We start from the raw sequence: 15,848 nt of genomic DNA, 5'->3' as shown, positions 1-15,848 counted from the left end.
ACCTGTCGACCTAGAACGTCGACCTAAAGACCCTGTCGACCTAGACACCCTGTCGACCTAGTTACTGTCGACCAATAGTGATCGACCTAGACATTGTCGACCTAGTTACTGTCGACTTTCAATCCGGATTCCCTCTCAAACAAACCACTGAATAATATATCCAGAGGTTTGGAGATGAAAACCTCAGGCAAAGATTTTTTTTTTTTTTATAAATGTACCCCCTCCCCTTTGAGGCCTGAGAATAAGGACAGATGTATTTTTCCTAAATACATTTTTAAACTGTTTTTATGCAAATTTATGCAGCATGTCTGCTAGCCAATCACAGCACACTTGTGCTACATTTATTATGACATCATAACTGTTCTGTGACACAGGGGTTCTACTACCTGGGAACCTCTTGTGCTTCCAGGACTAGGAGCTGATTTACTGCTCTCTACTTTGAGTGCTGAAATTTTAATTTATTATTTAGAGGTAATCTCTAAATTGTGTGCAGCTATGGGCTGCATTTGCTGCAAAATGTGCCTCCCGACACCATGGAAAAAGGTAAGTGCGCTTTTATATTTATTTGTTGTACTTTGCACATATAGAGGATTTTCACAGACCGCAAAAGGGGCGGAACTCACCCAAAATTGCGTGTTCCTGGGCAGAATGGGCAATGTTTTTTACATGTTTTTTTTACATGTATTGAACATAAAATATAAGAAAACACTTTTTAAATGTAGCTCCCTATCACTGGGTGTACCATTAGGTGTCCATGGGTGGGTGATGCACCTCCACCTTTCACTCATGTTAGTACTGGTTAGCTCTTGGGAGTGGGCATAGGTGACCAGAGGTGTTCTGTTCACGTGGGCCTTATAGTAATATTCATATAGGAACACATAGGTGGTATGGGGCAGGGGGTGCAGTACACAGTGTCGGACTGGGGCATGAAGGGCCCACCGGGGGAATGCAGTTATAGGGACCCATACTTAGGGGTGTGGCCAGCCTACAAAGGGGGTGTGGCCAGCCTCCACAGAGGCTTGAAATACACAAAAGTTCAGTGCAGTGTAATGCAACATATCTACCATGTATAATACAGGTGCACAGTCTGGAACCTGATCCCTAGAGGAAGGAGTGGGCCCTCAGGCAGTGGGGCCTACCGGTGGTTTCCCTGGTACCCCTGTGGGCCAGTCCGACCCTGGCAGTACACACGGGTGTTACAGTAACATGGGCACAGACCGTCTCTCATTCACAAACAATGGAGATTTATTTACGCTCCTCCCAGTTCCTCCCCAGCACAGGACCTGAGATATTTACACCATTATGTGCATCTCCTATATCTCCCCCTGCACAAATCCTAGGCAGCAGTGTCTCATAATGTGGGCATGTTGTGTAGTAACACTCACGTTTCACCATTAGCCTCACAGGCTCTCACATTATCATCATCTCCCCTTGCTGGGCTTTGTGGTTCTTCAGCACTTTTGCCTCTATCACACATGCAGCCCCCATCTCATTTTCAGCTATATGAGGCACTGAGGTAACATCTGCAGTGTGCGCCTCCTCCTGCCAGCAGCTGTCTCCTGCCCCTTCTCCTCACGCACAACTCTAACTGTCACTAACTGCCCATGCCTCCTGGTGCCTCACTGATACATTACCATCATTATTATAACTGTAACAATAAGTTATAATCCACAATGGTAAAGTTACTGCTGGTTCCTCTGCCCTGTTCTGTATTATTGGTTCCATGGCAGAGAATGCTAGTACTGCGGAGTCTTATGTAGCCACAGCTCATGATGTCCCTTCTTCTCTCTACTCCCTATAGCCAAGCAAAACTGCGAGGCTGAAGAAGGTGAAGAAAGGAGTGGCAACACACCCTGGCAAAGAACAGCCCCCCATACCCAGCGGGAAGGTGTTTGGTGTGCCACTCGCTGAGCTGGAGAAAGACGGCCTGATGATGGATGGAGTGCCAGCAGTGGTGTGGAGCATGGTGGAGTACTTGCGCAGTGAAGGTAAGCTTTCCTTAGCTGTTATGCATAGGCTCAGTGCCGTAACTAGGTATTTTAGCGCTGTGTGCAAGAAACGGCATTGGCGCCCCACCCCCCTTATACAAGACAGGAGCAGTGTGCACCGAAGACGCGCGGACAATGTATAGGGGCGTGGCTTCATGGGGAAGGGGCGTGGCCACAAAATAATGCCAATTCATACTACGGTGCCTAGTAGTCTCCATTATTCAAATTACGCTGCACAGTAGCGCCACTACACCAGGTAGAGCCCCTTTTTACACATTACGGCAGATGGCGTGCCTTTTTACATTTCTCTATCGTCCTAGTGGATGCTGGGGTTCCTGAAAGGACCATGGGGAATAGCGGCTCCGCAGGAGACAGGGCACAAAAAGTAAAGCTTTAGGATCAGGTGGTGTGCACTGGCTCCTCCCCCTATGACCCTCCTCCAAGCCAGTTAGATTTTGTGCCCGGCCGAGAAGGGTGCAATCTAGGTGGCTCTCCTAAAGAGCTGCTTAGGAAAGTTTAGCTTAGGTTTTTTATTTTACAGTGAGTCCTGCTGGCAACAGGATCACTGCAACGAGGGACTTAGGGGAGAAGAAGTGAACTCACCTGCGTGCAGGATGGATTGGCTTCTTGGCTACTGGACATCAGCTCCAGAGGGACGATCACAGGTACAGCCTGGATGGTCACCGGAGCCTTGCCGCCGGCCCCCTTGCAGATGCTGAAGTAAGAAGAGGTCCAGAATCGGCGGCAGAAGACTCCTCAGTCTTCTAAAGGTAGCGCACAGCACTGCAGCTGTGCGCCATTTTCCTCTCAGCACACTTCACACGGCAGTCACTGAGGGTGCAGGGCGCTGGGAGGGGGGCGCCCTGGGAGGCAAATGAATACCTATTTTGGCTAAAAATACCTCACATATAGCCTCCGGAGGCTATATGGAGATATTTAACCCCTGCCAGAATCCGTTAAGAGCGGGAGACGAGGCCGCCCGAAAAAGGGGCGGGGCCTATCTCCTCAGCACACAGCGCCATTTTCCCTCACAGAAAGGCTGGAGGGAAGGCTCCCAGGCTCTCCCCTGCACTGCACTACAGAAACAGGGTTAAAACAGAGAGGGGGGGCACTAATTTGGCGATATGCTTATATATATATTAAGATGCTATAAGGGAAAACACTTATATAAGGTTGTCCCTATATAATTATAGCGTTTTTGGTGTGTGCTGGCAAACTCTCCCTCTGTCTCTCCAAAGGGCTAGTGGGTCCTGTCCTCTATCAGAGCATTCCCTGTGTGTGTGCTGTGTGTCGGTACGTGTGTCGACAGGTAGGAGGACGATGTTGGTGAGGAGGCGGAGCAATTGCCTGTAATGGTGATGTCACTCTCTAGGGAGTCGACACCGGAATGGATGGCTTATTTAGGAAATTACGTGATAATGTCAACACGCTGCAAGGTCGGTTGACGACATGAGACGGCCGACAAACAATTAGTACGGTCCAGACGTCTCAAAAACACCGTCAAGGGTTTTTAAAACGCCCGTTTACTTTAGTCGGTCGACACAGACACAGACAGGGACACTGAATCCAGTGTCGACGGTGAATAAACAAACGTATTCCTTATTAGGGCCACACGTTAAAGGCAATGAAGGAGGTGTTACGTATTTCTGATACTACAAGTACCACAAAAGAGGGTATTATGTGGGATGTGAAAAAACTACCATAGTTTTTCCTGAATCAGATAAATTAAATAAAGTGTGTGATGATGCGTGGGTTCCCCCCGATAGAAAATTATGGGCGGTATACCCTTTCCCGCCAGAAGTTAGGGCGCGTTGGGAAACACCCCTTAAGGTGGATAAGGCGCTCACACGCTTATCAAAACAAGTGGCGGTACCGTCTATAGATAGGGCCGTCCTCAAGGACCAGCTGACAAGGCTGGAAAATATAATAAAAAGTATATACACACATACTGGTGTTATACTGCGGCCAGCGATCGCCTCAGCCTGGATGTGCAGAGCTAGGGTGGCTTGGTCGGATTCCCTGACTAAAAATATTGATACCCTTGACAGGGACAGTATTTTATTGACTATAGAGCATTTCTATATATGCGAGATGCACAGAGGGATATTTGCACTCTGGCATCATGAATAAACGCGATGTCCATAACTGCCAGAAGATGTTATGGACACGACAGTGGTCAGGTGATGCAGATTCCAAACGGCACAGTATGGCCGTATAAAGGAAGAGGACTTGTTTGGGGTCGGTCCATCGGACCTGGTGGTCACGGCAACTGCTGGAAAATCCACCGTTTTTTACCCTAAGTCACATCTCTGCAGAAAAAGACACCGTCTTTTCAGCCTCAGTCCTCTCGTCCCTATAAGATCATATCTGCCCAGGGATAGAGGAAAGGAAAGAAGACTGCAACAGGCAGCCTATTCCCAGGAACAGAAGCGTTCCACCGCGTCTGACAAGTTCTCAGCATGGCGCTGAGACCGTACAGGACCCCTGGATCCTACATGTAGTATCCCGGGGGTACAGATGGGAATGTCGAGACGTTTCCCCTTCGCAGGCTCCTGAAGTCTGCTTTACCAAGTCTCCCTCCGACAAGGAGGTAGTATGGGAAAAAATTCACAAGCTGTGTTCCCAGCAGGTGACAATTAAATTACCCCTCCTACTACAGAAAAGGGGTATTATTCCACACTATATTGTGGTACTGAAGCCAGAAGGCTAGGTGAGACTTATTCTAAAAAATTTTTTTTTGAACACTTACAAAGGTTCAAATTAAGATGAAGTCACTCAGAGCAGTGATAACGAACCAGGAAGAAGGGGACTATATAGTGTCCCGGGACATCAGGGATGCTTACCTCTATGTCCCAAATTTGCCCTTCTCACTAAGGGTACCTCAGGTTCGTGGTGCAGAACTGTCACTATCAGTTTCAGACGCTGCCGTTTGGATTGTCCACGGCACCCCGGGGTCTTTACCAAGGTAATGGCCGAATTGATGATTCTTCTTCGAAGAAAAGGCGTCTTAATTATCCCTTACTTGGACGATCTCCTGATAGGGGCATAGTCCAGGGAACAGTTGGAGGTCGGAGTAGCACTATCTCGGATACTGCTACAATCAGCACGGGTGGATTCTAAATATTCCAAAATCGCAGCTGATCCCGACGACACGTCTGCTGTGCCTAGGGATGATTCTGGACACAGTCCAGAAAAAGGTGTTTCTCCCGGAAGAGAAAGCCAGGGAGTTATCCGAGCAAGTCAGGAACCTCCTAAAAACAGTGCATCATTGCACAAGGGTCCTGGTAAAAATGGTGGCTTCCTACGAAGCAATTCCATTCGGCAGATTTCACGTAAGAACTTTTCAGTGGGATCTGCTGGACAAATGGTCCGGATCGCATCTTCAGATGCATCAGCGGATAACCCAATATCCAAGGACAAGGGTGTCTCTCCTGTGGTGGTTATAGAGTGCTCATCTTCTAGAGGGCCGCAGATTCGGCATTCAGGATTGGATGCTGGTAACCACGGAGCCCAGCCTGAGAGGCTGGGGAGCAGTCAAACAAGGGAAAAATTTCCAGGGAGTGTGATCAAGTATGGAGACTTTTCTCCACATAAATATACTGGAGCTAAGGGTAAATTTATAATGCTCTAAGCTTAGCAAGACCTCTGCTTCAAGGTCAGCCGGTATTGATCCAGTGGGAAAAACATCACGGCAGTCGCCCACGTAAACAGACAGGGCGACACAAGAAGCAGGAGGGCAATGGCAGAAACTGCAAGGACTTTTCGCTGGGCGGAAAATCATGTGATAACACTGTCAGCAGTTTTTCATCCCGGGAATGGAAACTGGGAAGCAGACTTCCTCAGCACGACCTCCACCCGGGAGAGTGGAAACTTCATTGAGAAGTTTTTTCCACATGATTGTAAACCGTTGGGAAATACCAAAGGTGGACATGATGGCGTCCCGTCTGAACAAAAAACGGGACAGGTATTGCGCCAGGTCAAGGGACCCTCAGGCAATAGATGTGGACGTTCTGGTAACACCGTGGGTGTACCAGTCGGTGTATGTGTTCCCTCCTCTGCTTCTCATACCTAAGGTGCTGAGAATTATAAGACGTAGAGGAGTAAGAACTATACTCATGGCTCCGGATTGGCCAAGAAGGACTTGGTACCCGGAACTTCAAGAGATGCTTACAGAGGTCTTATGGCCTCTGCCGCTAAGAAGGGACTTGCTTCAGCAAGTACCATGTCTGTTCCAAGACTTACCGCAGCTGCGTTTGTCGGCATGGCGATGGAAAGCCGGATCCTAAGGGAAAAAAGGCATTCCGGAAGAGGTCATTCCTACCCTGGTCAAAGCCAGAAAGGAGGTGACCGCACAACATTATCACCACGTGTGGCGAAAATTTGTTGCGTGGTGTGAGGCCAGGAAGGCCCCACAAAGAAATTTCAACTCGGTCGTTTCCTGCATTTCCTGCAAACAGGAGTGTCTATGGGCCTCAAATTGGGGTCCATTAAGGTTCAAATTCGGCCCTGTAAATTTTCTTCCAGAAAGAATTGGCTTCAGTTCCTGAAGTCCAGAAGTTTGTCAAGGGAGTATTGCATATACAAACCCCTTTTTTGTGCCTCCAGTGGCACTGTGGGATCTCAACGTAGTTCTGGGATTTCTCAAATCACATTGGTTTAAAACCAGTCAAATATGTGGATTTGCAGCATCTCACATAAAAAGTGACCATGCTCTTGGCCCTGGCCTGGACCAGGCGAGTGTCAAATTGGTGGTTTTTTCTCAAAAAAGCCCATATCTGTTTGTCCATTCGGACAGGGCAGAGCTGCGGACTCGTCCCCAGTTCTCTCCCTAAGGTGGTGTCAGTGTTTCACCTGAACCAGCTTATTGTGGTGCCTTGCACCTACTAGGGACTTGGAGGACTCCAAGTTGCTAGAAGTTGTCAGGGCCCTGAAAATATATTCCAGGACAGCTGGAGTCAGAAAATCTGACTCGCTGTTTATACTGTATGCACCCAACAAGTTGGGTGCGCCTGCTTCTAAGCAGTCGATTGCTCGTTGGATTTGTAACACAATTCAACTTGCACATTCTGAGGCAGGCCTGCCACAGTCTAAATCGGTTAAGGCCCATTCCACAAGGAAGGTGGGCTCATCTTGGGCGGCTGCCCGAGAGGTCTCGGCATTACAACTCTGCTGAGCAGCTACGTGGTCAGGGGAGAACACGTTTGTAAAATTCTACAAATTTGATATCCTGGCAAAAGAGGACCTGGAGTTCTCTCATTCGGTGCTGCAGAGTCATCCGCACTCTCCCGCCCGTTTGGGAGCTTTGGTATAATCCCCATGGTCCTTTCAGGAACCCCAGCATCCACTAGGACGATAGAGAAAATAAGAATTTACTTACCGATAATTCTATTTCTCGGAGTCCGTAGTGGATGCTGGGCGCCCATCCCAAGTGCGGATTATCTGCAATACTTGTACATAGTTACAAAAATCGGGTTATTATTGTTGTGAGCCATCTTTTCAGAGGCTCCGCTGTTATCATACTGTTAACTGGGTTTAGATCACAAGTTGTACGGTGTGATTGGTGTGGCTGGTATGAGTCTTACCCGGGATTCAAAATTCCTCCCTTATTGTGTACGCTCGTCCGGGCACAGTACCTAACTGGCTTGGAGGAGGGTCATAGGGGGAGGAGCCAGTGCACACCACCTGATCCTAAAGCTTTACTTTTTGTGCCCTGTCTCCTGCGGAGCCGCTATTCCCCATGGTCCTTTCAGGAACCCCAGCATCCACTACGGACTCCGAGAAATAGAATTATCGGTAAGTAAATTCTTATTATTACGGCAGACAGTGTCCCCCTTTTTACACATTACGGCAGACAGCGTCCCCCTTTTTACATATTACGGACGCAGCTCCCCCCTTTTTTACACATTACGGCAGACAGCGTCCCCCTTTTTACACATTACGGCAGACAGCGTCCCCCTTATTACACATTACAGCAGACAGCATCCCCAGTTTTACACATTACGGCAGACAGTCCCCCTTATTACACATTACAGCAGACAGCGTCCCCCTTATTACACATTACAGCAGACAGAGTCCCCTTTTTGTACACGTTACGGCAGATAGCGTTCCCCCTTTTTACACGTTACGACAGACAGCATCCCCTTTTTACACATTACGGCAGACAGTGTCCCCCTTTTTACACGTTACGACAGACAGCGTCCCCCGTTTTACACATTACGGCAGACAGTCCCCCTTATTGCACATTACGGCAGACAGGGAACCGTATCCCAGCATTCACAGCAGTGCAGGGCAGCCAATACAGAAGGAGAGGGGAGTGCTGCAGCGGCGCCGCTACCAATGACATAGCGCTGCTGCAGCTCAAGTCCCCCTCCCTCCTCCTCCGTCTCTGCCTCCGGCGCAGCTCTCCCTCCAGCGCGGCGAACGGGACCCAGCAGAGGCGGCATGTAATGAGTCAATTTGACTTATTACATGCCGCTGGCCGTGCACCCTCAGTGTAACTGCGCTGTGTGCCAGGCACACCTGGCACATAGGTAGTTACGGCGCTGCATAGGCTGATTGTTTATATATATAATCACTTACCTATAACACTTACTGATATAATGGGTCTAGTGCTCTAAAGTCACATTTGTCTTTACTTTGCTGCTGGGTATTTGCTCTGCATTGTGAACCCTTTTGCTGTGAATGAAGAGATAGGTAGATTCTTATACAGATTAATCTGGTGCTTGTCACGTGTTGCATTGATCGCGCTGTCTGCACCCAGCTGTGCCGCTCTCCTCCCTGTATATAGTGGGTAGTGCTAGTGTGGTGCTAATCTTCCCTCCTCTCAGCTCTGTTATAGCGCTCTGTCCATGCTGTCTCCTAGGTTCCCCTGATCACCTGACTGATGTCTGTGCTATGTTATATGAATGAAACCTCTGCGGAGCTAACGTTATGTTTCTCTCATTACAGTCAGGAGTAACTGCCTGTGCTTATACCAGCAAATTATCTCCCCTGACTGTTATTAATGTTAGTGGTATCATCTGCAATAAGGGAACTAATTCTCCTTGTAATTATTGATGTTCTTATCACAAATGTAATGTGTTCATGTGACTGTTTTTACCTTTTACATTATACCACTTTATACCACTAGTCTACAGGTGAGATTGGGCCTCTTACAGAACTCACAACCTATTACATATACCCCATAGAAAGTACAAGTAAGTGTCACTCTGTAAGAAGTGTATATGTTGTATGCTTTCAGGGATAAGTTATGAAGGCATCTTTCGGGTGAACGGAAACGTCAAGATGGTAAATGAACTCCGTGACAGATATGACCGGAGTGAGCCAGTGACGCTACCTGAGCAAGGCAATGTCCCTGCCGCTGCCAGTCTACTGAAGCTCTTCCTCAGAGAGATCCCGGACGGGCTAATCTCCACTGCAGTACTTCCCAACCTTATGCAGTGTTACCAGGGTGAGTGCAATTTGTATAACACATCATACAGCAATTTAAGGACCTCAAAACTGTGGACAAAGTTCTACATCGTTTTTTTAAAAAAGATATCTGTAATAAATGTAAGCACAGAAAGAGATTGGCGGGGCACACATTACATATGGGCACTGAGTAACATGTAGCTAGTATTAGGTGATGTTACCCATGCTACAGAGACTCTGCCATAGATGTGCACCGTGTCCCCTCAGGTGACTATGACGAGGGATAAGGGACCAGCATAACAGTAACTATGATGCTGCTGGGCCAATAAAACATGAAGTGACATTATGGAAATGACTGACTACGAGGACTGAATAATAGTGTTCTGTGATGCAGCTCACAAGGCAGAAAATGGGCAACACACTCAGCTTAGTGACATTCAGAAGTAGCAGCACAGATGCTTGGAGGATTTTCCTCCTGTGGTAGCAAATCTCATTGGGTTTTCTCTATCGTCCTAGTGGATGCTGGGGTTCCTGAAAGGACCATGGGGAATAGCGGCTCCGCAGGAGACAGGGCACAAAAAGTAAAGCTTTACGATCAGGTGGTGTGTACTGGCTCCTCCCCCTATGACCCTCCTCCAAGCCTCAGTTAGATTTTTGTGCCCGGCCGAGAAGGGTGCAATCTAGGTGGCTCTCCTAAAGAGCTGCTTAGAAAAGTTTAGCTTAGGTTTTTTATTTTACAGTGAGTCCTGCTGGCAACAGGATCACTGCAACGAGGGACTTAGGGGAGAAGAAGTGAACTCACCTGCGTGCAGGATGGATTGGCTTCTTTGGCTACTGGACATTAGCTCCAGAGGGACGATCACAGGTACAGCCTGGATGGTCACCGGAGCCTCGCCGCCGGCCCCCTTGCAGATGCTGAAACGAGAAGAAGGTCCAGAATCGGCGGCAGAAGACTCCTCAGTCTTCTTAAGGTAGCGCACAGCACTGCAGCTGTGCGCCATTTCCTCTCAGCACACTTCACACGGCAGTCACTGAGGGTGCAGGGCGCTGGGAGGGGGGCGCCCTGGGAGGCAATGTAAACCTATTTTTTGGCAAAAAATACCTCACATATAGCCTCCGGGGGCTATATGGAGATATTTAACCCCTGCCAGAATCCGTTAAAGAGCGGGAGACGAGCCAGCCGAAAAAGGGGCGGGGCCTATCTCCTCAGCACACAGCGCCATTTTCCTCACACAGCTCCGCTGGTCAGGAAGGCTCCCAGGCTCTCCCCTGCACTGCACTACAGAAACAGGGTAAAACAAGAGAGGGGGGGCAAAATTGTGGCAAAAATATATACGGTATATTAAAGCAGCTATACAGGGAGCACTTATTATAAGGCTATCCCTGTCATATATAGCGCTTTTGGTGTGTGCTGGCAAACTCTCCCTCTGTCTCCCCAAAGGGCTAGTGGGGTCCTGTCTTCTTTAAGAGCATTCCCTGTGTGTCTGCTGTGTGTCGGTACGTGTGTGTCGACATGTATGAGGACGATATTGGTGTGGAGGCGGAGCAATTGCCAAATATGGGGATGTCACCCCCTAGGGAGTCGACACCAGAATGGATGGCTTTATTTATGGAATTACGGGATAGTGTCAACACGCTAAAGCAGTCGTTTGACGACATGAGACGGCCGGACAATCAATTAGCACCTGTCCAGGCGCCTCAAACACCGTCAGGGGCTGTAAAACGCCCGTTACCTCAGTCGGTCGACACGGACCCAGACACAGGCACTGATTCCAGTGGCGACGGTGACGAATCAACCGTATTTTCCAGTAGGGCCACACGTTATATGATTTTGGCAATGAAGGAGGCGTTACATATTGCTGATACTACAGGTACCACAAAACAGGGTATTATGTGGGGTGTGAAAAAACTACCTATAGTTTTTCCTGAATCAGATGAATTAAATGAGGTGTGTGATGAAGCGTGGGTTGCCCCCGATAAAAAACTGCTAATTTCAAAGAAGTTATTGGCTTTATACCCTTTCCCGCCAGAGGTTAGGGCGCGCTGGGAAACACCTCCTAGGGTGGACAAGGCGCTCACACGCTTATCAAAACAAGTGGCGTTACCCTCTCCTGAGACGGCCGCACTTAAAGATCCAGCAGATAGGAGGATGGAAAATATCCAAAAAAGTATATACACACATACAGGTGTTATACTACGACCAGCTATAGCGACAGCCTGGATGTGCAGTGCTGGGGTAGCTAGGTCAGAGTCCCTGATTGAAAATATTGATACCCTGGATAGGGACAATGTTTTACTGTCTTTAGAGCAAATAAAGGATGCATTTCTTTATATGCGTGATGCACAGAGGGATATTTGCACACTGGCATCATGGGTAAGTGCTATGTCCATTTCGGCCAGAAGAAGTTTATGGACGCGACAGTGGTCAGGTGATGCGGACTCAAAACGGCATATGGAAGTTTTGCCGTATAAAGGGGAGGAGTTATTTGGTGTTGGTCTATCGGATTTGGTGGCCACGGCTACAGCCGGGAAATACACCTTTTTACCTCAAGTCACTCCCCAACAGAAAAAGACACCGACTTTTCAACCGCAGCCCTTTCGTTCCTTTAAAAACAAGAGAGCAAAGGGATATTCATATCTGCCACGAGGCAGAGGAAGGGGGAAGAGACTGCAACAGGCAGCTCCTTCCCAGGAACAGAAGCCCTCCCCCGCTTCTACAAAAGCCTCAGCATGACGCTGGGGCTTCTCAAGCGGACTCGGGGGCGGTGGGCGGTCGTCTCAAGAATTTCAGCGCGCAGTGGGCTCACTCGCAGGTAGATCCCTGGATCCTGCAGATAATATCTCAGGGGTACAGGTTGGAACTAGAGACGGATCCACCTCGCCGTTTCCTGAAGTCTGCTTTACCAACGTCCCCCTCCGACAGGGTGACGGTCTTGGAAGCCATTCACAAGCTGTACTCTCAGCAGGTGATTGTCAAGGTACCTCTTTTACAACAAGGAAAGGGGTATTATTCCACTCTATTTGTGGTACCGAAGCCGGATGGCTCGGTAAGACCTATTCTAAATCTGAAATCCTTGAACCTGTACATAAAAAAGTTCAAGTTCAAGATGGAGTCACTCAGAGCAGTGATAGCGAACCTGGAAGAAGGGGAGTTTATGGTATCCTTGGACATCAAGGATGCGTATCTCCACGTTCCAATTTACCCCTCACACCAGGGGTACCTCAGGTTCGTCGTACAGAACTGTCACTATCAGTTTCAGACGCTGCCGTTTGGATTGTCCACGGCACCTCGGGTCTTTACCAAGGTAATGGCCGAGATGATGATTCTTCTTCGAAGAAAAGGCGTATTAATTATCCCATACTTGGACGATCTCCTAATAAGGGCAAGGTCCAGAGAACAGCTAGAGATGGGATTAGCACTGTCTCAAGAAGTGCTAAAGCAGCATGGGTGGATTCTGAATATTCCAAAATCCCAGTTAATTCCGACAACACGTCTGCTGTTCCTAGGGATGATTCTGGACACGGTTCAGAAAAAGGTTTTTCTCCCGGAGGAAAAAGCCAAGGAGTTATCCGAACTTGTCAGGAACCTCCTAAAACCAGGAAAGGTGTCTGTACATCAATGCACAAGAGTCCTGGGAAAAATGGTGGCTTCTTACGAAGCAATTCCATTCGGCAGATTCCACGCAAGAATTTTCCAGAGGGATCTGCTGGACAAATGGTCAGGGTCGCATCTTCAGATGCACCAGCGGATAACCCTGTCTCCAAGGTCAAGGGTATCTCTTCTGTGGTGGTTGCAGAGTGCTCATCTATTGGAGGGCCGCAGATTCGGCATACAGGATTGGATCCTGGTGACCACGGACGCCAGCCTGAGAGGCTGGGGAGCAGTCACACAAGGAAGAAACTTCCAGGGCGTGTGGTCGAGCCTGGAAACGTCTCTTCACATAAACATTCTGGAACTAAGAGCAATCTACAATGCTCTAAGCCAGGCAGAACCTCTGCTTCAAGGAAAACCGGTGTTGATCCAGTCGGACAACATCACGGCAGTCGCCCATGTAAACAGACAGGGCGGCACAAGAAGCAGGAGTGCAATGGCAGAAGCTGCAAGGATTCTTCGCTGGGCAGAGAATCATGTGATAGCACTGTCAGCAGTGTTCATCCCGGGAGTGGACAACTGGGAAGCAGACTTCCTCAGCAGACACGACCTTCACCCGGGAGAGTGGGGACTTCATCCAGAAGTTTTCCACATGCTTGTAACCCGTTGGGAAAGACCAATGGTGGACATGATGGCGTCTCGCCTCAACAAAAAACTGGACAGGTATTGCGCCAGGTCAAGAGACCCGCAGGCAATAGCTGTGGACGCGCTGGTAACGCCTTGGGTGTACCAGTCGGTGTATGTGTTTCCTCCTCTGCCTCTCATACCAAAAGTATTGAGAATTATACGGCAAAGAGGCGTAAGAACGATACTAGTGGTTCCGGATTGGCCAAGAAGGACTTGGTACCCGGAACTTCAAGAGATGATCACGGAGGATCCGTGGCCTCTACCTCTGAGAAGGGACTTGCTTCAGCAGGGTCCCTGTCTGTTTCAAGACTTACCGCGGCTGCGTTTGACGGCATGGCGGTTGAACGCCGGATCCTAAAGGAAAAAGGCATGCCGGAAGAAGTCATTCCTACCTTGATTAAAGCAAGGAAGGAAGTAACCGCGCAACATTATCACCGCATTTGGCGAAAATATGTTGCGTGGTGCGAGGATCGGAGTGCTCCGACGGAGGAATTTCAACTGGGTCGATTCCTACATTTCCTGCAATCAGGATTGTCTATGGGTCTCAAATTGGGATCTATTAAGGTTCAAATTTCGTCCCTGTCGATTTTCTTCCAGAAAGAATTGGCTTCAGTTCCTGAAGTCCAGACCTTTGTTAAGGGAGTACTGCATATACAGCCCCCTGTGGTGCCTCCAGTGGCACCGTGGGATCTCAATGTTGTTTTGGACTTTCTCAAATCCCATTGGTTTGAACCACTAAAAAATGTGGATTTGAAATATCTCACATGGAAAGTGACCATGCTACTAGCCCTGGCTTCGGCCAGGAGAGTGTCAGAACCGGCAGCTTTATCTTACAAAAGCCCATATCTGATTTTCCATTCGGACAGGGCAGAACTGCGGACTCGTCCACATTTTCTCCCTAAGGTGGTGTCAGCATTTCATCTGAACCAGCCTATTGTAGTGCCTGCGGCTACAAGCGACTTGGAGGACTCCAAGTTGTTGGACGTTGTCAGAGCTTTAAAAATATACATTTCAAGGACAGCTGGAGTCAGGAAATCTGACTCACTGTTTATACTATATGCTCCCAACAAGTTGGGCGCTCCTGCGTCTAAGCAGACTATTGCTCGCTGGATTTGTAGTACGATTCAGCTTGCACATTCTGTGGCAGGCCTGCCACAGCCAAAATCGGTAAAAGCCCACTCCACAAGGAAGGTGGGTTCTTCTTGGGCGGCTGCCCGAGGGGTCTCGGCATTACAACTCTGCCGAGCGGCTACGTGGTCGGGGGAGAACACGTTTGTAAAATTCTACAAATTTGATACCCTGGCTAAGGAGGACCTGGAGTTCTCTCATTCGGTGCTGCAGAGTCATCCGCACTCTCCCGCCCGTTTGGGAGCTTTGGTATAATCCCCATGGTCCTTTCAGGAACCCCAGCATCCACTAGGACGATAGAGAAAATAAGAATTTACTTACCGATAATTCTATTTCTCAGAGTCCGTAGTGGATGCTGGGCGCCCATCCCAAGTGCGGATTATCTGCAATAATTGTACATAGTTATTGTTACCTAAATCGGGTTATTGTTGTAGGGAGCCATCTTTCAGAGGCTCCTCTGTTATCATACTGTTAACTGGGTTTAGATCACAGGTTGTACGGTGTGATTGGTGTGGCTGGTATGAGTCTTACCCGGGATTCATAAATCCTTCCTTATTGTGTACGCTCGTCCGGGCACAGTATCCTAACTGAGGCTTGGAGGAGGGTCATAGGGGGAGGAGCCAGTACACACCACCTGATCGTAAAGCTTTACTTTTTGTGCCCTGTCTCCTGCGGAGCCGCTATTCCCCATGGTATACGTAGAGGAGTAAGAACTATACTCATGGCTCCGGATTGGCCAAGAAGGACTTGGTACCCGGAACTTCAAGAGATGCTCACAGAGGACTTATGGCCTCTGCCGCTAAGAAGGGACTTGCTTCAGCAAGTACCATGTCTGTTCCAAGACTTACCGCAGCTGCGTTTGACGGCATGGCGGTGGAACGCCGGATCCTAAGGGAAAAAGGCATTCCGGAAGAGGTCATTCCTACCCTGGTCAAAGCCAGGAAGGAGGTGACCGCACAACATTATCACCACATGTGGCGAAAATATGTTGCGTGGTGTGAGGCCAGGAAGGCCCCACGAAGAAATTTCAACTCGGTCGATTC

General features: G+C 48.7%; 1 protein-coding gene across 1 annotated transcript in view; it reads left to right on the top strand.

Annotated features, from left to right (window-relative positions):
* Window positions 1-560: 560 nt before the first annotated feature.
* The window catches only part of LOC134944206 (protein FAM13A-like), a 43,649-nt gene continuing 28,361 nt past the window's right edge, over window positions 561-15,848 (top strand). Inside the window, exons 1-3 of the mRNA XM_063932816.1 lie at window positions 561-1,676; window positions 1,802-1,988; window positions 9,229-9,438. Of these exons, the coding sequence (XP_063788886.1) occupies window positions 1,674-1,676; window positions 1,802-1,988; window positions 9,229-9,438 (400 nt within the window). The 5' untranslated portion in view covers window positions 561-1,673. The remainder of the gene's footprint in view (window positions 1,677-1,801; window positions 1,989-9,228; window positions 9,439-15,848) is intronic.

Source organism: Pseudophryne corroboree, chromosome 1 (genome assembly GCF_028390025.1).
Source record: "Pseudophryne corroboree isolate aPseCor3 chromosome 1, aPseCor3.hap2, whole genome shotgun sequence".
NCBI classification, from domain to species: Eukaryota; Metazoa; Chordata; class Amphibia; order Anura; family Myobatrachidae; genus Pseudophryne; species Pseudophryne corroboree.
Note: the sequence above shows the minus strand (reverse complement) of the source record. Positions and strands in the feature narration are given on the sequence as shown.